Source organism: Acanthopagrus latus, chromosome 20, assembly GCF_904848185.1.
Source record: "Acanthopagrus latus isolate v.2019 chromosome 20, fAcaLat1.1, whole genome shotgun sequence".
Lineage (NCBI taxonomy): Eukaryota > Metazoa > Chordata > Actinopteri > Spariformes > Sparidae > Acanthopagrus > Acanthopagrus latus.
In genome coordinates this window covers 16740577-16763521 of record NC_051058.1, presented here as the reverse complement: position 1 = coordinate 16763521, position 22945 = coordinate 16740577, and the positions used below count along the sequence as shown (strand labels likewise).

Below are 22945 nucleotides of genomic sequence, written 5' to 3'. Positions count from 1 at the left end.
CTATCTCCGTCTAGTTTGCTCGCATTCAACTCTGCTCCATCCCAGGCACAGTGGAGGCTCTACATCTTTTCTCCATGCACCTGTTTATTCTTCTTTTGCATCCCACTGTGTGGTTTTGTGTGTGTGTGTGTCTCTTTCTCCTTTGCTGGGGATGACTAGGAAGAATCTGAGAGCAGCAGGGGAGTTCTCTAGTTACCCATCAGCTTTGAAACCTCAGCGTGTCTAGAAGGCAAAGAGGGAGAGAGAGAGCCGGAAAGATGCCAAAAGAGAGAGAGAGAGAGCAACAAAGGGGAAGGTAATGAGAGGAAGAGAGAAAGACATATAATGTTGCGTCGATAGAGGAAGAGGAGAGGGACGGAGAGAGTGATCTGATGCATTATGATTAGAGCAGGCAGCCTCTGCAGCACACATTCTTTTCCTGAGGTCTGATCTCCATCTAGCCTGTGTGTTCACCTACGTATGGAGTACAGGTTTCCTGTGAATTCATCAGGCGTGGCACACAAAGCCAACTAACTACAGCGAGTAAGAAAATAACAAAGAAACAACTGCAATTCAGTGGGGACAAAGTGAGTAGGAAATAATACGGCTACGAAGTCCGTAGGCTATAGTCCAAGGATAAGGAACAGCAGCAGATATGCTGATGTACAGCGTACTGAGCTTGTTTGACTGTAGTAATCTTTTCGCACCATGCACAATAGTGGAGGAAAGAATTACTGATGACATGTACAGCTCACACTCTAAGGCTCCGGAGGCTCAATGAGAGGCCGTCTAAAGTCTTACTGTTGGCAGTACCGCATGGAGTCTTTCTGGCAAACACATACTGTGATGTAGGGCTGCATGATGAATACAAGTATTTTCAAAATTGCGATATAAAATATGTGTGTTTGGTACAGACCCCAGCTAAAGTTGCATCATCATTATATTAAAGGGTACCTTCACCAATTTTACACATTAAGGTGCGTTTACAGGTCTTGGGGTGTACTTCTCCACACGTGAAAAAAAGGAGCATGAAACCTTGTGTGGCTTCAGAGGAAGCTGCATGTTATCTGACAGACCATCTCCGGTGATGTCACTCACTGGTTAAGTTGCATTGTGGGAAATGCAGGCGCCAGGTTTTGAAAAACAGTGCACTGGTCTGCCCTTACACGCCCATGACACTGTTGGACTAATGGACAGCTTATGAGGAAATGATCAAATTCAGCACAACAGAACCAGAAAAACAAACAAACAAAACAAACAAAAAATAAATAAATAAATAAATAAAAAAAAAATATATATATATATATATATATATATATATATATATATATATATATATATATATATATATATATATATATATATATATATATAATTAGGGATCATATCACAGTCGTTATATCTGTCATAATAATAATAATGTGATTAAACCATATCCTGCTATCCTAACTGAAAGCAGTATACACATAACTATAAAAACTAATGCAGATACATAATATAAATGCAACAATCTATATAATGCACACATGGATTTCTTCTGACATCTAAACAAACACAGCTTAAATGCAAATATTCGTGACTACTAATGTCACCATACTGAACCAGACAATAAATGCATGGAAAATAAAACACAAACCCCTTAATAATAACTTAAATAATAAATAATTTGGCCTAATCTGCAAGGTTTGTCGACCAATTTGAGAAGATCTGGTTATAATTCAAGCCGTGCCGCAATTGCAGAGATCCTCGAGGTTAATAGTTACTGGAGAGTGACAATGATATTAAAATTTCAGTTAAATGTGACTGTAACTCGGATTAAAATCTGATGAAAACACGTCACCTTCTCCTCTGTTGATAATTAGGACGGTTCACATGGCAAAAAAAATATGTCCCTGGTGCCATTCAGTTATTACTGCAACACTACATGATGATTTGGAGCAAAATCTTTTTTTTTTTTTCAAAAATGGTGCTTGGCAACAGAGCAGTGGTCCATGATGACTGAGCAACAATTACTAGCAAGACAATCCCTTAAAATCCTGTCGTTTCCAGTGCCGTTCCATCTTGCGGCATTAAGCTACCATTAACTGACAAAAGGATTTGCTGCGTTTGGTGTCAGCCTAATGCACTGTACTGCTGTTATCCCTCAACACTGACCTGTTCAGTCAATCACTCGGCTATATATACACCCTCAAATCGCACCCCGAGAGCACGGGTGCAACCAAGCTTGCTCACATGCTGCAGCAGCAGAGAGACAGACAGCAAAATAAAATAAAAAATATTCACCAGTAAACACACACACACACACACACACACACACACACACACACCGTGGAATGACCTTACCGACACAATCTAGAGTAAACTACGAGCCTGCGTATCTTCCTCCAGCATAATCAGTGTGCGCTTAAGAGACAGATCAAAGACTTTTCAAAACACTACTAAGCCCCGTGTAATTATGAGAGGAGGTTGACAGGAGAGAAAAGAGGGAAAACAAAACACGGGTAGATAAAGCTGGATTACAGTAGAGTTTGGAACTTCCCTGTCTGTGATGATGCTGCCACGCTCGTTTGTTCAAGCATCATCTGAGACCACGCTGAGCTGTAATAATGTAAAACTGCAACGATGGAGGAGGAGGATTTTTTTATTTTTTTTCTCCGATCATGAAGCACGAGGACAGACTTCAAGCTCACTTTGTCTCTAATTTGAAAATGCAATGCCGGCTGCATTCGTCATCCCTGTGATTTCTTTATCCAGTGAAACACAGAGGTTAGAGATTTTGGAGAGGTTTGAGAAGGGGAAGGCTTTATGTTGTGTACACCACGCTGTCAAAAGTAGCACCAATCACTGAATCCATAATATAAGAGTCTGTTTTACATCTCATTCCAAAACAGAGGCATTTATATGTCACTGGATGATAACGTCCAGTCTTCTGGGACCCTTTCCCAGACAATGTTGGAACCAAGCTGCAGGGATTTGCTCCATTCAGCCACAAGAGAATTAGAGAGGTTGATTAAAGATTAGGGGATGAGGGGTTGGGGGTTAGGGGTCAGAGTCAGGGTTGGAAATGAACGTCTCTGCAGAAATGACAGGCCGATTAAATTAAGCTTTCATTACCACTGCCGCCGCTGAGGAGGTTTTGTTTTTGTCGGTTTCTATTTGTTTGTTGGTTGGTTTGTCGGCAGGATTACACAAGAACTAACCAACGAATTTCCAAACTTGGATCTCGGCCCAGAACAGACACCGTTCATTTTTTGGGCCGGGCACGCATCCAGCAATTTTTCACTTCCTCATTCAACATTGTCAGACATTCTTTCTTTTTTCCGTTAATTTCTCAGCGAATAATGTGTGGATCTTCATGAAAAAATAATCAGCCGTATTTAGGTGGCTGGTATCTGAGAGTGAGTACATAGTGAGGAGGATAAAGGAAACTATTGGGCCCTCATGCAGGCATGTGCTTTGCTTTGTGCCATTATAGATGCAAATAGTGAAGCAAATTGTAGACTATTGGATGAACTCTGCAATTAGTTGGAAATACTTGCGTATATACTAATATTGGCTTCAGCAATCAGACAAAGTTAATTATTGGATATCAGCAAAAATATCAGGGCTCTGTGAGAGCAAGTCAACTTCACACTAAATTCAGGAAAATGCACATCAAGTACTGCAATATCAAACCCGGAAAAGGCCCTCTCCCAAGTGCTGCTTGAAGCCTATCATTTGTTCACATCCATGGATTGGAGAGAAGCACTTGTGAACGTGCACAGAGTAAAATCTGACTTGTGTCCTTCACAAATAAAATCCACAGTCCAGCAGCATCACACAACTTAAAAACATCGTCCACAGGCTTGTACAGGAAACAGAGAGAGAAGGGGAAGGTCTCACTTTTCACGTCACGCACAATCCGCTCATATATGTCCAATAAAATAGTGATTAATACATGCAAAGTGCTATATATGGTAATATAGAGCCCCTTTAATTGAAACTAAAAAGCTTTAACCGTGAAAACGCCTCAGTCCAAAAGCACAATTAAAATATGTGCTAGTGTTAGTTGCCAATTAATTAACTAAAACATACACTGTGCATACATTTGGAAAAGAGTTAAGTAATGAGAAAGAAATAAAGAGATAATGGAAGAGCTCAATGAAACACCCCGTTAAACCCTTAAACAAGAAAGGCTGTTTAGGCAGCTGGTTCTAATTGACATGTACGGCGCATTTTCCAGCATTTAATCAATTCACTGGTTTTGTGATGCATTACTGTATTAATGAATTTTCCCTTCGGTGAAGCAGAAGCGATAAAACAGAAATAGTTGGGCTCAAAGTTAACGGTAAACACTCCGTCCCCGGGTTTAATCAGGACACTGAAATTTCCACCTTTCAAAGATTTCACCCCCGGCACCCAACAGTTCAATTACGCAACTGCCATTCACAAAACTGCCGACTCATCTGCACCTTTTAAGAGAAAATGTGAGTAATGGGGACCCCGTTGCTAGATTCAAGGTGCGTTGCATTAAATGAGCACGTGCTCGGAGCATCAAGACCATTTCCATTAGGAATAATGAATTGCATTACTGCGGTAATCTGGATTGTCCTTGCAGCACTCCACAGCTTCAAAGAATGGCTGAATTAGCAGAGACAATCCTCCCAAGGAGCCAGCCGCGATAAACAGGGCTCTTATCGTGGAAAACACTCATTTGTGTCCCCTAGAAATAACCCAAATAATGACCCATAGTGCCAGTATGACAGCCATGTGAGCTGTGCTGCTAAAACAAGGTCAGATGTGAGCATGTCTGATGTGTTTTGCCATGCGCATGTGACCCTGTGAGGTCTGTTTCTGGTCTGTCCTACCGGGTGGAAAATAGTGGGTCAGTTCACTTCACTTGCTTGCCCCTAAATCGGGGGGAAAAAAAGGGACCAGGGCCACCCTAAAACAAGGGGGGCTGGGGGTGGGGGTTGTGTTATGAGTCATGCTGTTTATGCAATCGGCCAGGGGGTGGTGTTCCAGCCGGAAGGTGAGATGAGAGTGCTGCTACGGTCGCCCGGGCCTGAACCCAATGGGTAACGAATCAGATATGTGTAGCCGGGGACACATCATTCAGCCTGCGGTGCTCACATGTCAAAAAAGATCACATTTAAATGAGGATCTGATACAATAGTACAAAACTGTACGCATTGTGGAGCCTGTGCGCCGGGGAAGGGAGAGAAGAAAGTCATGAGGGAACACCACTGCTGCTCGAGCTGACAGGCTACATTTACGTCTCAAACATCTGACGGTTGAGAATTGGGCGGCATCTCGAATTGAAATCGGATATAAATACGCGGATATTGACCGCAATGCTTAATTTGGTCCCATCGCGGAACACAAAAGTGTTCGCTGACCTCGTTTGGAGCGGGGATGTATGACAGCAGTTTAATCTCTTGTTCTAAATGTCATCCTTTGGACAAACATGTGGAGGAAAGCTGACAATGATTGGCCAGAAAGTGAATATATAATATTCTGGGAATAAGCGTCACACGGTCAAACAGTCGCAAAGAAGGAAGAACCAACGTGACTCTCTTTTCTCTCCGTTCAGCTGAGGTAATAATTGGAAAATTAATGTATTGGATTGTGCCACGCAGTCTTGATTCTACCCCCCCTTACATTGTCGTACGCCCCCCTCTGCTTTCACAGCTCAATCAACCTAATGGCAAGGGAGGTCAGGAGTCATTAAGTGATTACATGCACACAATGCGAAAGGTGGAGATCTTTACGGCTGCGCTGTTCTTCTGTGTTCCCACTGATAACTACACTGTGAGCTGTCTTCTGAAATTCCCCCTGGCGCACAACTGCAGTGACGGCGGCCGACGTGTGAATATGTCGCAGTTCTCTTTTCACACATTTTGCGAAGCTTGGTATTGGCACGTCGCTTCGCAGCACGTTTCGTGAGGATGGCAGATCACGTCATAAATGTCGGGGGTTTGCACAAAAATTGCATTGCGCTGTTCTCCCATTGGTTATTTATGCATACCGGTAATTACCTGTCTGTTGAGAATCAAACAAACATCTGCCAGCACAGCAGAAAGCTGCCATCTCTAACCTGTCTATAGAGGCATGCTGTGCTGTTACCAGTGGGGGGGGATTATTTATTTTACACTTTTGTAAGACCGGGCTGTATCGGCTGTATGTCTGTTAACATCTGATTGGACTGTTAAACATGACAGACACATATACAGCGTACGTTGTATTTATATCAATCGATGCTGGACTGAAACTGCCAAAATCGAATATGCCATTAAATGTAGAAAAAACATTGGAAATATACAAATGTGACATGAAACAGCAATGAATAAGTAAATCAGCACTGATAATCATTTTATAATTGTATTATAGCCTGCTGAATGACACATACTCACTCCACGCTTTCATACAGTTTATCCAGAGATACTGCGGAATAAATACAATTAATAATCAACAATTATTTTATTTTGTTATCATATTATTATCAATAATCATATGAGAGTGGATTCTGTGACACTCTCCTGTTTGCTTATACAAGCCTGTGGACAAATTTTTGCAAGTTGTCTAATGTCTGACTGTAGATTTCTCTGTGAAGGACTCAGGTCGGATATGACTTTATGCACTTGATTCTCTAAGTGCCTCGCCTCAGTGCCTCTCTCGCTACTCCACTAACAGAAAGCAACAGTAGCTACCGTCAAGTTCGGAGATGGAGTCTGCTAACTTAAACTAACGACCGGCTCCCAGCACAACACAGACGTTCCACAGAGCCTCTTTAAGGGAAGGACCGTCAGTCCATAAAATTGCTGGGACCGTCTGTCTGTAATGGCTTTTTCTATTTCAAACATGGGTTTCTATTGTGACAAGAAAACTTCAGCTCAGACTCCCTTCGAAAATGATGGGACTGTTGCAGACAGTCTCAATGCCCGTGAGACATTTGGCATCTGGCTACTATGAAAGTTAGGTAAAAAAAAAACGCAGCAAGCAAATGTGTTATTCACGGCAAAGTGGTCTTGATTTCTCGCGCTCAGTGTGGGAAATAGCAGCTCTCAGAACTCGTGTGCAACTTTTATTCATATATTCATGCTCGGTAAATGTTGCTATGTTCTGAGAAGGCAGATTGCCTGAACACATTCTGCAGAAAAAACTACTGAAAATCCCACAGCATGGCTATAAGTGGCTATTAATGTATTTAGATGAGACATTTGTGTGTTCGATAGACAGAGATACTGTGGGTGGCTGTCGCTTTCCAGACAGAGCCAGACATTATAATTGAACAATAAAAAAGTGAGAGCAGTAATGTAATGGAAAATACAGTGAGACAAAATGTCCAATCTAACGCTCCCAGGTGGGTAAACAGAAAAGGTTTGAAAAAGGAAGTCACTCCCTGTTGACAGAGAGCCGTCATGGCAGATAAGCTCAGGAGGATAATTGTCCTATCTGATTCCGCATCTATACAAGCGTGTAGAGTGTTTGCTTATTGTAAACCAACAGGCAGACGGAAAATTAGATTTGTGTCAGAGCATCAGGGGCAAACTGTAGAGTTGTGATGGCGCTCCCTTACCTGTGGTAGCTGGCAAAGATAATTCGTATTATCTTTGCTTCGGGTGTTTCTCCTGAGGGGGCTGTTGTGCAATAATCAGTCAAAAAAAGTCTATTTGCAGGTATAGACCCATTTTTTTCAGCATGTTCTCTTGTCTCTGCGTATTTAGGAAATGCTAAATGAACAGACATCGTAGTCACATATGTTCAAGGAGAGCAAGTGTGCCCCTAAATAGGCCAAACACCCTATTTTTACTTAATCATTAACTGTGAGAGGGAAAGGTCAAGCAGTGAAGAGTCCTGCTGAGCTTAATGAACCATGGAAATAAACTGCAGACCTCAGGAGGCCTAGTCCTCAGAAACAGTCAACAGCACTGTATCTTGCGACTACTAACAAAGTGCATTTGACACCGTACGAATCCCCAAACAGATGGGAGACAAAAAACACTCATCAACTTAGATGGTGGCGGAGGAGGAGGAGAAATCGGGAGTGAAATTATGCTGAAATTGGAGTTATTGGTTTCGCAGAGAAGAAGATTAAATGCATCATGGAAAGGATTATTTTAAGGCATGCTAAAAGCATAACCCTTGCTGTTTTTCAGTAAATAGACAAAGATGGATTTGCAAGCATGAAGAACGATGCAGAAAATAAATGGGAAGGTTTTCTCTCAAGGCCAGACACGCTGAACATGCCTATGGAAATTCAGGACATTATAGAGCCTTAGGAGTCATGTATAGAAACTATATTCCATGTCAGTTATTCTACTTATACCCAGTTAAGAAGGAGACAGACTTACAATATGTGAAAAATCTGCTCCTTTATAATTTGTATTTGCTTTGCTGCTTGGCCTGCATAATGACCAGTCCCTGATAAATACAAGTTTTAATAATATTAATGAAATAACCGCACAGGTACCTCCCTTCTCCCTGAGCTTAGACAGCGCGTGTGTTCTGTCAAGTGGGCTGTACAAAGTGAGGCAGGGGTCTTTGTCTGAGTCAGTTATTACCAATGATTAACACAGCATCCTTTTTCCCCCATGCCCCTCAGGAAACATGGTGAGCAAGGAGGGTGGCAAATGCATGCTCACCAACTCAGAGTCTGACTCGGAGGCAGCGCCCTTGCCCTCCACCTCGCTGGCGCTGGAGGTGAAGTATTCCATGGAAGCCAGTCGACAGGTGAGGAAGAGAAACAAGGCCCTGCAAGTGCGTTTCAAGGATATCTGCGAGGCGCAGAATGAGCAAAGGGAGGCGGAATTGCAGGCGGCGGGGAAAGGTGGCAAGCCGATCTCATACAAAGTAGCGTACCGCAAATACATGACCGTCCCTGCCCGCAGATCCATCCCCAACGTCACAAGGAGCACGGGCGTGCAGACGTCCCCTGACCTGAAGAAACGCTATCAGACCTTTCCCTTTGAGCGCAAGAAAGGCCACACCTTTAAACACGTGGTGGCCGTGGAAACTTATAAAGGTCAGAATAACGGTTTTGTCATGGAGGTGAAGCAGTCCAAGGCTGCTGAGCAGGGTTTAGATGAGGAGGAGGAGGAGGGAGCCTGCGGGGGGAGTGGAGTCCGGAGGACCAGGGCTCTGCTCCATACTAATGAGTGCATTGCCACAGTGGAGCAGCACACTGCACCTGATGGCCTGTGCTCTGACGCTCTGCTGCTCAGTTGCTCTGCAGACACAGACTGCCTTGCAGACACGCAGAGAGGAAGCGGAGCCGGAGCACAGGCAGAGTACCAGCTTTGCAGCGTCCCATCCAAAGCCAGGACAGGATTACAACACAGGGAGGCCGATACAGACCGCTTGACCAAGAGGCAGCTGCTCAATCTGGAGGAGGGCTCATCCCGAACCCTGCCGGACAGGGCCTCCAAGGTTACGGGCCCCATTGCCTGGAACTCCCTTACCCAAGTGGAGTGCCTGGATAGTCCATCTGTGCGGAGCAAGCGGAAGAAAGCCCTGCAGCTGAACGGGCTGCAGAGCGAGACGCTACCACGTTCCAGCAGAGGCTGTACAACACAGGCACAGTGCCACACAGGACAGTTATCTGCCCGGCCTCTACGGGGCATGGAGGAGCCTCTGTCACCCTGTACAGGTGGTGAGGCTGGTGGGGCACCGCCTGATCAAACACAGGAGGCCTGTAAGCAAATAGTGCCTATGAATCAGGACGGGGATGTTAAAGCACAGCTCCAGGCCATGGAAAATCTCATCAGTTCCAGCCAAGAAACCATCAAGGTGCTGCTGGGGGTCATCCAGGAACTGGAGAAGGGAGAGGCCCACAGAGAAGGGTAAGACATCTCACTTATCACCTGTTCTTTACACTTGAGATGCCCCAATTTGACACTGATTGCAAAACACTTCACTTCAGGGTACCTGCTGATACAAAGCACTGATCTGATTGCTTTCCATTTCCCAAAAATCTAAATGCATTTGAATCATTTTTAGGCCTGAGTCTGTGGACCGCCATGATTGATAAAAGAGAAACAGTGATCCAGTGATCTGCTTAAGATCTCAATAAGGCCTCGTAGTGTCACGCAGAAATTCGCCAAAAATGTCATTTACTTCAATCACATTTGAGAAAAGTCCTGATGTTAACAAGGAAAAACCAAGGAAACATCAGAGACACAGAAGACGCTCATGATTCTGCAGCAACAGGAAGAGTTCCCTCTTGATGTGTCACATTATTTCTAGATCTTAAGGACAACCTCGTCATTGTGACAGCTGCTCAGCAGAGCTGAACCACCCAAAGGGTGTCGAAAAAGACATCACAGTGGTGTGTAGCCAGGGATGATGTGGCTTTCACCTGATGTGCCCGGCAGTGCTATTACAGCACAATGTCCTTTCGTGATGATTTCCCTCCAGATATGATGGAGCTGCTGCAGGATTTATTTACAGAGAAATCATCTCACTCAATTTGGCCCAAGTGGTTTGATAACACGTTGTGTGAAACATTGTTACTGTGAATGTGGCCTTTAAACAACATTCAAACCAAAGCTGTAGGGACTAACAGACAATTCACACAGATTTTTAATGGAACAGATTCAGCCAGTGAAAACAAAACCACGTGTAACAAATCAGTAATAGCGGTAATGAATATGTATGAAATCAATGAGAATAAGGACAGTCACATTTTGAATATGTCTGAACTAACTACCAACTAACGAATATCCATTAATGTGCTGACTATTTTCGCATTCAATAGATTAGTTTGTATAGCCTAAAAAATGTCAGAAAAATGTGAGAACAGAAAATCACCAGAATTCCCCAGAACCCAAAGTCAGTCTTTAATTTGCTTCTTCGGTCCAACCAACAGTGCAAAACTAAAAAAATCTTCATTTACTATCATAGATTAGGTACATAAAACCAACAAGCGTTTGACATTTTTGTTTGAAGAATGACTGAAACAATGAATTGAGTAATCCCCTATTCTAAGGACATTAAATCATTTAGTGACACATTTGGGTTCTTTCATTGCTTACGTAAAACTAGACGTTTAATAATTGGCCCCATCCACCTTCACACCATGTTTATCTAGTGAGTCCAAGGCCTTTGAAAAAAGCCCTGGTCTGTGAAAAAGCCATTTACCGTCCAATGGATACTGAGTATATACAAAGGGGCAGCAGATAGTATCTAGGCTGCTGAAATAGAGGATTGTCTATCCAAAAGGCATGAGGCAAACAAAATGGCCAATTTGTTGAGTGAATTGCTCGAGTTCCAAGCTCAGATCCCTATCTGCTCTGAGCAGCACTGTGGAAAAGTATGGAACGAGAAAATCCATATAATCACCATCATACCAGCCTGGAGTCCACAACCTGTGGGAATAACACACACAAACACACCTGTCAAGCTCATGACCAAGTGGCACCCAACAAGAAATACTTGAAAGTGAAAGAAAGCAAAACCGACTTCAGCGAACGTCTGGGTAAAACTAAAAACTCCAACAGGGACAGATGTTGCCATAGATTGAGTGTACGCCATCTAAAAAGACAATTATCCTCCTTCAAGCAGCCATAATCTCCTTATCACCAAACTCATGAAAGTAGTAAGCAAGTAAAGCAGACATGTGGTGCAGCATGGGGAGCCATCATCTCTGTGTTGCCCAACACATCTGGCTTATCAGATGTGTCTGAAGTGGCAGGTGGGAGAGGAGAGGAGGGGCTTCGCTTGTAAATGAAAATTAGCGACGACCATCTGGTTACATACGTAAAGAAGCAACCCCAATGCGTTAATTACAAAAGCTTACATTCAGTTAAAGTCAGTGAGCAGTATAAGCCTCTTGTAATCCATCTGAGCCCCAACTGAACCTGTACCTCCATACATACGCCGTCGTCGTCATCTTCTTCCTGTATGTATTTCCAGTTTTCCCGCGACGTTTCTTTAACAAGACAAACAGCGAATTGTAATGCTGCTTGACTCACACTACATTAACTATATATTCCTGTTACATAAATGTCACTGACACAACAAACAGGAGGGCCCACAGGCTATAGGTGAACTGCGAGTGCAATTACATCTTGATGTATAACTGCTTGTGTTACACGACTTTCATTTTTCACTGAGCGCAGCGCTGCGTTCATTCATCACCACGCATGTGCTCGTGACACACTGCTCGGACGTGAATTGAAATGCGATGGTTAATGTGCTGAGGCTAATAAAAAAACATGCCTCTATCCATCCCCCACCAACACACACACACAAACCCATGAACCCAAACACATGTCTGAAAAAAATGACAAAAACTAATTAAAACGTTAAGCTTTGAAAGTGAGATCTTCCATTGATCTCTGCTAAAGCAAAATGCACAACCAAAATCAAACTCAGCCAATATCTGAGCCATTTCAACTAGAAACTAGTCATAGTAACAACAACTGAATATTTTAACTTTAATCAGGCTACCATTCCCTGGATCCGCGTGGCCTCGAGGAAGAAGACAACATTTGTGTAGAATAGAAAGAGAGAGAGAACAGAGCTGAAAAATGTGATGAACAGCATGTACCTGAATCCATTTTTTTTTTTTTTACAACTTTAGATTTGCATTTCAAAGTTTTGCAATGATGTCCTCAATATTCCTCAGTGTGGACGGCACAAAAGACCAAGACAGCAAAGTCATACCACTTGGTCTTTGCAATTGAGAACAAATTATCACACCACAGTCGCTGAAATTAAGCACAAACTTTCTACAGGGACTGACTTTCGAACATAGTTCCATTTCGTTGTGATGATTCAACCTAGAGAGTTTCATGCAAATCCGAGAAATGAAACTGCCAAATAATGCGTGTCACCCAGCGTCGCCTATGCAGAAATAGAACGGGACTTCCAGATCGCAAACGCCCAAAATAACTTCTCCCGCTTCAAGAACAGAGATGGTTAAAGTTTGAAAGCGAGCATGTGAAAGAAAGTGACTGAGAGCGACAAGGAAGTGCGAGGTGACATCTCTCCTGGTTATGTATTATTAGAACTTTCCAAGATTATATAAGCTGTGTGTTTCTGCAGCTGCTGGGGTGAAAAAAAAACAAAACAAAAAACGTTCAGGGTGCCTCACGTCCCCACACACATATATATTCTTCTTGTCCAGTTCTGCCCTGGGCACACAACACAGTGTGAAGGGTGCGATTTTTGACCAGAGTGCATCATTGGTTGCGTCCAACGATATGAAACTCTGGAATAAATCTGCTGCATCATCAGCCAGTGTTGGCAGGCTGCACCCAATTAATCACACTCAAGAGGACTTGTTGTCTATTAACACTGTGTGTGTGTCCATGTTTTTATGCCTTTGGACTCCCACCCACTCAGTGACCTTTGGGAGAGCTCACCTAGAAGCACAAAGGGGGTAAGGGTGTATAAATATATTGTTAATGGCACTTTTGGCTCCCCTCTCCCCAGGGAAGCCTGCCGAAATGAGCTCTGCTCGCTCTCATTTTCTCTTATCAACTCAGCGGGAGAGAGGGGTAGGGAGGGATGAAAGATAGACAGAATGAGGGGATCTAAGACAGCATGAGGGCGAGAGATAGAGAGAATAAGAGAGTTGCTTAAAGGGATGCCATCCGGTTGCAGGTGCGCCCCACTGGCTGCTTATTGATTGGTTCACTAGGGTGGAAAGGTGAGGTCGGCCTTGAACTTTCTAACTGCACTGTACTGTCGCCGCCTCTCCGACGGCAAGCCTCTTAATTACAATTAACTCAAGCTGCAAACTTCAAGTGAACCTTCCGACATCACTGCGCTCTCTCTCTCTTCTCCGATGCTCGCCCATTACCTCATTCTGCGACATCCTTAATAACAATATTGATATCAACACCTCTAATATACCTGTCAGCGCATATAGCACAGAAAAGGGGTAGATAAGAAGGGGGAAATTTATGATAGCAGTTTAATTTTTATTGGTGCCGCATCTTATGGGCAGCATGACAAGAGTCCCAGAGAGAGATCTAAAAAATGTCTCTGCTACTGTGAATATGAGAGAAGGGAAGCAAATGTGAAAGTTTAGCACATTAACCTCAGTGAGCAGAAGAATTCAGCGACTTTAGCAGACATATAAGGTTTGCTGACTGATTCATAGCATCAACACATGCTTTGAGTAACAAGCAAGAAAATGTTTCACCTTGAAAAGATGCTGGCAGTCTTTGTGAATTCCCCTAGTTTATAGATGTCTAATATTAACTTGTAATGATGAAAAGGCAGCACAACGTACTTTCTTTTTGGGGCAGTTTGCAGATCCAAAGCTATAACTTAACCATGGCACTACACCCCCTGATCATGACAAAAGAAAACCCAACACAGTTGAGGAAAATTGAATTTCACTCTACTGCAGACAATCTCAATCAACAGCATGTGGAGTGAACTAACGAGGGCTTATTTTTCAGAAAGACATGTCGCGGTTTATCTATTTTAAGTTTTCCATTAATACTGTGATCCGCACAAATAAAATTACACTGACCTGTACTTTGATGGGTCAAACGCAGAAAACTAAAAAGCAGATATCCCCAAACGCAGACAAACTGCTAAGCTTGAGTGTTTACTTGGGTGAGTTGACGTTTTGATACCTGTGCACCAGTAGGATACTCAAGACGTTGGAAAAATGTATCCTTAATGAGCGAAAGGATGTGACAAATAAAAATGCCAAATTCCATCAAATTCCAGCTTTAAATAGAGGGTTGTTGTACTTGCTATCAGCTGCTGTGTGTGTATCCATATACCCACTGTATTGTGAAGGAGAGTGCTTGATGAAGGGCAATACTTTGGCGAAACATCAGCGACAAAAGGTCTGACATCTGTACTGGGTTTACAAGCCTCCTTTCTGTTGATGCAGCAGTGCAGATCATAACCATAAAACACAGCCGGCAGAGGAATTCCCTCTCGTCCATGTCAGTGGTGAAGTCAGTCCGCAGTATGTCCACTGCACATGTAATAGGTCATTAATTACAAGGACAAAACCCCCCCTGTCAATCAATATGCCCCATTTCCACATGCTAATCCATTAAAAAGCAATTGAGCCTTCGAAGCATGTCACCAAATAGTTACACTCACGGCTTTAGCTTCCCCTTGAGAAATCTTTAATGGGAACTCGGTCCACGACAACATTTTATCTCAGTGACAACTGATAATAGAGCACACAGGATGTAATATATTAGCATATTGATGGGTTTTATGTGAATTTCGTGAATCGATACCTCAGAGGAATAAAGACTGACTGTATAAAGCCAAAGGGCCGCTGTCCTAAACAAAGCTGTCAAATCTTTACAGCTCAGAGGATCCATTAAGTTTCAGTTTTTCAGGTAGTGAATGGTTCACGCTGAGCACAATTTACTGTGTATTTTACATCACCATCCTCTGCTAAACTGATCATCAGTGGTGGGATTTTTCTAGTGTGTGAAAAGGCTTGATACTGGAAAGAAGCGAAGGAGGTACAGAGGATGTCACATTAGACTCTGGGAAACCATACTAAGCATTTTTCTTACATATTACATTTTCAAATAATCCATAATGGATTCGATAATTAAAATAATTCTCATTACAGCCCAACCCATTTTCTTTCGTTTCAGGTTATTGTAAGGTAATGCCACAATCCTGACACAAGCCCTTCATCAGCCCCTCCTTTCCAAGCAGCAGAGACACTCATCCTGTAGACTAGTTTGCCTTATCCGACCTCCAATCAGTCAACCACAGCTAATGGCCGACGCAGCGTTCTTTGTGCCCTGGCTGCGGGACACAGGCCACTCAAGAGGGCAGAGTGACTCCTCATCAGCCTCATTTACCTCGCTCCTGCTAACGAGGGACGACAAACAAGATGAGAAAGGAAGGTGCGAGGGAGCAGCTTAACGAGTCCTGTAATTACTCATTCACGACTCTTATCTTCCCCGCAGACTCTCCTATCGAACCGGACAGGACACGGCCAACTGTGACACATGCCGGAACAGCGCATGCATTATTTACAGGTTAGTGGCCATTCCTCTTCAAAGACACGATGATCCAAATGTGCCCTGTCTTTTCTCCTTGAGGGAAAGTGAACAGGTGGAAAAAGGACAGTAGAGAGGAAGGGAAGGCACAGGGGAAGCAAGACTAATGTGGATGCTGTTAACGAGCACACAGGGATGGGTGACATTTACATGCCACGCTCTCTCTGAATCTATACATCTTTGTCAGCCTCTCCATTGTCACCTCATTTACTGAAGGGGTGTGTAGCAGGTGTGGGGTCAGCTGGGTTTGGAGACAAAGAAGGTGCGAGGTTGAAAAAGGGGAGAGGATACATATATAATGAAGGAGCAAAGGGTGGCAAAAGGTGAAATTAATTACCATGAAAACATGGTGAAATATCATCACTGTGTGCTGTTGCCAAGCCAACTGAGCCTCTGCACAAATTCAACCTAAGATCAATTAATTTGACAACCAGTACAGTCGTGAGTCCAAAGTCATTAGTTACCAGGGTGCACAATTATCTCTTTATTAAGGCGCGCACATGTGTGTGTGTATTAATACATTCCTGTCTGGATTTGTTGTGTGTGATTATGTTTCTGGATGGTAACTGTTGCTGAGAAAGGAGGCATATGTATCGATTAGTTGGTCGGCAGATTATAAAATGGCAACAACTATGATAACTTTTGAAGCAGCTTATAAGAACAAGTGGCAATAATGTCTGATTCCAGCTTCTGTGATATGATGCATCTTTGGTAAATAGAACCCCTTTCGGTTTCTGACTGCTGGTCTTTGTGGCCGACTGACCACTTGAGCGACGGACCTACAAACCAACCAGTCAACCAGCTAACTGAGCAACCAACTATCTGACTGACCAACCAACCAACCAACCAATTGACCAAACCAACCCACCAATCCTCCAACGTACACAATGTCCTGGCAATCAGACCAAGACCTGTTACGGTGTTTCATTCTGGACCAAAGCAGTGAACTGACTGGCAGAAAATGCCATCTTTGGAGCAGTGATGCTCGTTTGGCTAAAGAACATCCAGACATTCATTGCATGACAAAAGTCAACTATTTATGGCTCAGTCATCTCAAAAGTTGTCAGTGGGTCCTGACACCTCTTGTCCTCTTTGATACACGATGAGTCTGAAAGTCTGCAGATCCCATGGCAGCTCTCTGCTCACTGCTGGAAGTGCATGACAAAACCTGTGTGTGCAAATGTGTATGTGTGTCTGACTGATTTTTTTTCTGTTTGTTGCTCAGAAAAGGTATGATTCCAACAGTCACAAAGAACCGGAGTGGGGAAAGCTGAGAGAGACAAGAGATTTAAAGAGAAGGAGGTTGAGAGGCGATCAATAAAACTGTTTTTAGTGGACACTGCTGCTCCACTCAGTCGGCATTTTGCCTCTGATGAGGCCATTTAAATCATCTTCTATCCACTGCCCTCAATAACTGATAAGCCACTGGCCAAACTTCAGTCGACTGCTCTGTAAATGAAGGAGCCGGGCACAGCTCTGTTCCCTCTGATGTTTGCACTGAGGAAAGTGTGTGTGTGTGTGTGTGTGTGTGTGTGTGTGTGTGTGTGTGTGTGTGTGTGTGTGTGTGTGTGTGTGTGTGTGTGTGTGTGTGTGTGTAAATCGAGGTACTTCTCCCACATAGCTGCAGGGTGGACAACAAAAACAGCCATTTTTACAACAATTCAGTGACAAACAGATGAAGTGAGGTGAGCTGAATTATGGCACATGATGTGAAGGACATTGGAAGAGCACAGCATGGCACAGGGGAATTAAGAGGCAATGGGTTGTGTTCGGAGTTAAAGGGTGGATGAAATGGGGACAGACTGCTGAGACCGGAGCCCGCCCGGTATTATAAATTAGTCAGCACCATGTTTAATGCTAACTCCGTGTGATTTGACCCTGGGGAAGATAAGTTCCAGCTCCCTCTGGTCTACCCGTCCTCTATCTCAGCTCTGCCATAATGTGTGAGCACAAACCGCAGCGACATTACACAGCCCAAAAAATACAAAAAATATGAGCCGTTTCCATTGTGTGGTTCTTTCTGTCAAGATATTCATGGCAGCTCAGAGTGTACCTATACTAATCAGTGGTGTGATGGGAAAGGTGTTTCATATAAATATATCGGCATGACCTGAATTCCCAATGACGGATTAAAATGTGCAAAAATTGGGCTGCAATGAAAAGCTATGATTAAGTGTGAAAATTTGAATATGAGCTAATTATACAAACATGTTTGGGATTTGTCCAACGTAGCCGTCTTTTCTGGATTTATCCCACCTGAACTTCGAATTTCAAGAGAGAACAACGGCGATCATAGACCTCAGTGCTGTCAATGACAACTGTCTTCGAACAGGCGCTATATTAACATTGCAACTCCCCGTTTGGCTTCCCAGATCTGCCACAATCAATTGCAACGCCTCATCTGTGGAGGAAGTGCAGAGAAACAGAAACTCAATACAAAACAGAAGGCTCGGTTCTGACAAACCTTGCCGGCGCCTGGCAGGGTTTCAACTCGACAAAAGGGCAGAAATTTTCAAAGTGAGACGTTTTGAAATCTGTTAAATTGATCCGAGGGCTCCTTTAAAGAGACCCGCTTGGCATGGTGAATTGTGTTGATTGGACACAGAATCAAATATAGCAGTTGTATTCACACAGGCAGGAGGATTAAATGGCAATCTAATTAGTTAGATCTCCATGAAAACAACCTCTCCGGAGGTGGGGGAACACGGGATAAGATGCAGAGCCATGCATGGAACACACACTGAACGTGGGAAGAATAGCTGTCTATAATATCTATTACCATTTTTTATCTTTTATTTTTTTGGGGGCGTGTTTGCGTCTTTGTGCCAGGGCCAAACCCCTAACTCCTGCGTTTATGACGAGGCTCATGACCGGAGTGGACATATGGGTCCATTAATCATTTTTAACGCAGCCCGGTAAGGAGCCAGCCGTGCACTCTTCAGCATAATCAATTTGTCCAGGAGTATATGGCATCATCTCGGAGCCCATCCTTAGCATAACAACGGGCGCAGATCAATATGGTGCTGTGGAGTCTGTAGGAATGGACTTCAAACAGAATACACAAGCTCGCTGTTGGTCTCTTGTCCTTGTCTAGTTCCATGCTCCTCATTTCGAAACATCTTGAACTCTTTTCTTTTATCCACCCTCGGCAACTTTCTCGCTCTATCTCACCGTTTCCCCCGGTTATCTCCTCCCAACAGCCAACGGTGTGTGTTCAAATGAACTTGGGGATTCGCTCGCTTAATACAACGCGCATGACATTGAAACAGAATAGGAGAGAGGGGGATGAAAAGATTAGTGCGATTCATTCCGTCGTGCCAGGTGATGTAATATCTGTTACTGAGAAAGGTGGGGGGGGGGGAGAAGTCAGGGAGTAAGCATGAGAGACAAACACGGGGAGACGCTGAAAAAGGGAGAAAGAAAGGAGACAGATGGGATAGTGCAGAAAAGCCGGGGATTTGAAATGCCTTCCACTTATTTCAAGTCCACGGGCATTAAGTCGTGATGTGTCTTGACGCAGAAACCCTGTAATCTCATTTTCCTCACACCGCATTTATATGAGCTAATGCGCTGATCAAACAGGGAGATAGTTTTAAGTGGCTGCGATTACAAAAAAGTCCCCCACCACCGGGTATCATTGTTCACAATGGACGACAGTTATTTCCAATCAGTTTAATTTTGTCAATAGCTCGCATGTCTTGCAATTAATTCAGAGAAGGGGAACCGCAGCTGATCATTAACCTAACTATCTGATGATTAAACATTCTTTGAATAACGCTGCGGCGCAAACAGATGATGAGAAAGATAATAAAGAATAAAAAAAAAGGAATGGGTATTTAAAAAGGACGTGAAAAAAAATCTCAGATCTATTGTGCGAGGCTATGAAAATCAATTAAGCGTTGCTAAAGGCTGCAGAGCTGATTACATTATAACATATGGAAATTATTGAGCAGCAAGGCTGTCCTACCGCACGACTCTGCCGGGGGAAGATATCTCTTTTTGTGCAAGCATAATGATGTTTCCCAACATGGTGGCGAGCTGGTTACCATAGCTACAGGACGGATCCTCGGTGGGACAGACAGCGAGGACAGTCGGGAAGAGCACATTCACACCCGGGGAAGATAAGAGAACAAAAAAAAAAAGAAGAAGAAGAAGAAGAAGCTAGGGTGAGAACGTGAAACAGGGAGAGGATGAGGGGAGACAACAGGAGATAAAGACACGAAAGCGCAGGGTAAAGGGCAGGTAAAGAGGTGTGTGTGTCAGTGATGATTTTTTTTTTTTTTTTCCTTCAATATACACTTTTTGGAGAGAAGCAGCACAACAGGGAAAGAGCGGGAGTGAGAGAGAGAGAGAAATAAAGAGTCAGAATGAGTATGGGAGAGAGGTTAAAGACTGACAAGGTCCAAAGTGCCTTCTTCAATTTGTTCTGATCCGACGACCCACTCCGGGGAGTGGCGGGCAGGGGACAGGAAAATGCCAACGACGCTTCACTTTTCACTTTCAACAAAAAAATCAAAATGTGGAGCGACACATACGGGCCGTTGACAGTTTCATAAGGAGACGCTGATAACTGGGCCGGGTAGAGACTAATAAATATTTCATTAAAAGGCCTTTTGAGTGTGTTTCAAAGATGAGATGATTATCTTTTCACTCTGCTTTTTTTTTTCTCCAAATGAAATTATGCATGTTTTTTTTTTTCTTTTTTTATTTCAGTGACATTTAAATTTCCTTGCTATGATTTTCCCCAAGCCACAGGCCACTTTACCTCCGCATTGTATGACTCTCAAAGGCAGACTGAAAGCTGTGATTTTGTTAAGAGTAGCAAATCTAATTGAAGGGTCGATTCAGCTTGATGAAAATAAACAGCTATCAGGACTTATGTTGTGTCTGGAGCGTCACAAATCTACAGGTTGTTCAAATAAGTATGCTGGGGATCTTCAAGTGTGTTTAAGGAATAGGTCAGACTATAACACAGCTATAGAGCTTTATTAAGCCTGCAAAGTAACGGTGGCACAAAACTAACACAGGCAGCATATGAACAGGAAGGGGAACTCAAATGATTGTAGCTGAGTAATGATTTAAAACCTGACATCACTAATATCACATAAAGTGGTGTCAACAGCACTTGAGAACATGTCAGGCGAGGGATGTAAACACGTTCAATACTGCAGACGGAAACTGAGACATAAATGGGGTTTCTACATATTAACACAGATGTCAGTGTGAACTTTTGTCTTTTTGAAAGTCATGTCATGACATTTCCGTTTCACTGGGCACGGGAGCCGACAGGAAACGCGTCGAGAGAGGGGAGGGATCGGCGCGCAACCAAAGGTCGAAGCGCAGATTCAGATTCGATGTTTGAACCATTTATATAGTGGCTGCTCTCGCAGGTTAATCCCCAGTCGCTGCCATTTAACTCAACGGCTGCCTCTACAGCTGAAGTTTCAACACATCGCAGTGGCAGAATTGTACCAGGAATAGAAAAACAAACAGTGAGTGATTCAACACAACTACAGTATTGGTTATTTGCTAAGTTTTCCTGACAAGCAACCTCTTGCAGGTTGTGACTAAGGGGTGTGCAGAGAAGACAGTAGCTATGTTACATCTGCATCAAAAATACTGGTGTACGACATTTTCAGACAGCTCTGACTACAGATCTATTTTGTCACTTAGATAGGACGACTTGTTTGATGAATCTATTCAGGAACAATCTCAGATGCAACATGGCAGATGCGATCAAAGATGTGCAGTCCTTTCTTTCCTCGACTCATTTTATTTTTATTTGTCAGCCGTGCTAAACTGGCTACTCGGCTCACAAGGTGCTACAGGTTGTGAGGTTCGGGGCTGGCAGACAACAGTTTGTTGTTTAAGGAGGCTGAGAGTGAAGACTATGCTTTTGTCAATGACCCTGATATGTTTCAGAGGATCTGTTTGTAGCTTGAGGCAGACTAAACTTCAGTACTCTTTAGTATGTATGTGTGTGTGGGTGTGAGTGTGTAGGGGGGGGGAGGCGCATTGTCTTGCACAGTGCTGTAACAAGTAGTTGGCACACACGTTTCCACAAACAAAATCAAAAGTTTATTTCTGTTTGTTCTTTCTGGTCTTTCAGATCTTTCCTCCCGTTCTTTTTATTCCTTCCTTCTGGTCCGTCTGGCCGTTTCCCCTCTGGTCTTTTGGTTCTCCCTTTCTGGTCTTTCTTACTTTTGCCACTTGACGTAATACTTTCAAGTATTATTCAGATTTAATTATTATTAATTATTATAATTTAATGTTAAGAAGGACACAAGTGGACATCACAATCCACAGAAAAGAAGATAAATAATAAGTAAGACAGACATGTAAAACAAAAATATTTTTTTTACGAAACTGTATAATGAGCCTGCAAAGGCCCAAACCCAAATGCAAGAGCTGAACAAATCAAAGACCGCCACACAGGAACTAGGAACTGAAATGTTCTGATAACATATCTACGCCTTCAGAGCATGAATTGAAAATATATTAAAACTTGCACTAACAAAAATAATATTGTTTCTCTCTTTTTTTTTTTTTTTAAATCAGGTTAAATGGCTGTGAGTCCATGCAGGGCTGAAGCTGTGGACTTCAGGCTTACACTGAAGTGCAGGGCCAATCATATCGCAGTTACATGTATCTGATTGTGTGTGTTGGTGTTTGTGAGAAACACATCCTTCAAAAAAAAAAAAAAAAAACTGACGCAGCATAAAGCTACAGTGCCCCAACGACACCCAAGAACCTTGTGAAGAGACGTCTCGTTCTGTGCCCTTACACAGGATTAATTGAAGGTTTTTTTAGGAGATGAAATACTCACAATGAAATACTGAGCAAACTGCTTCTGCAGTGACACCACCACACTCTCATTATGCCCTGACAAACACACAGCCTTGGATCAGAGGGATCCTTTGATGCTGCGTTACGACAGTTATTTGAGCTGCGAGAGCCTGTTAATTTTGCAGCTCATGAAT

At 43.2% G+C, this 22945-nt stretch overlaps 2 protein-coding genes across 2 annotated transcripts in view; one reads left to right on the top strand and one right to left on the bottom strand.

The window, feature by feature from the left end:
* The window catches only part of dock1 (dedicator of cytokinesis 1), a 200750-nt gene that overhangs the window by 87308 nt on the left and 90497 nt on the right, over positions 1-22945 (bottom strand). The window lies entirely within an intron of this gene.
* LOC119009807 (inhibitory synaptic factor 2A) overlaps positions 1-22945 on the top strand; it is a 33373-nt gene that overhangs the window by 4447 nt on the left and 5981 nt on the right. Inside the window, exons 2-3 of the mRNA XM_037081416.1 lie at positions 8564-9800; positions 15873-15944. Of these exons, the coding sequence (XP_036937311.1) occupies positions 8569-9800; positions 15873-15944 (1304 nt within the window). The 5' untranslated portion in view covers positions 8564-8568. The remainder of the gene's footprint in view (positions 1-8563; positions 9801-15872; positions 15945-22945) is intronic.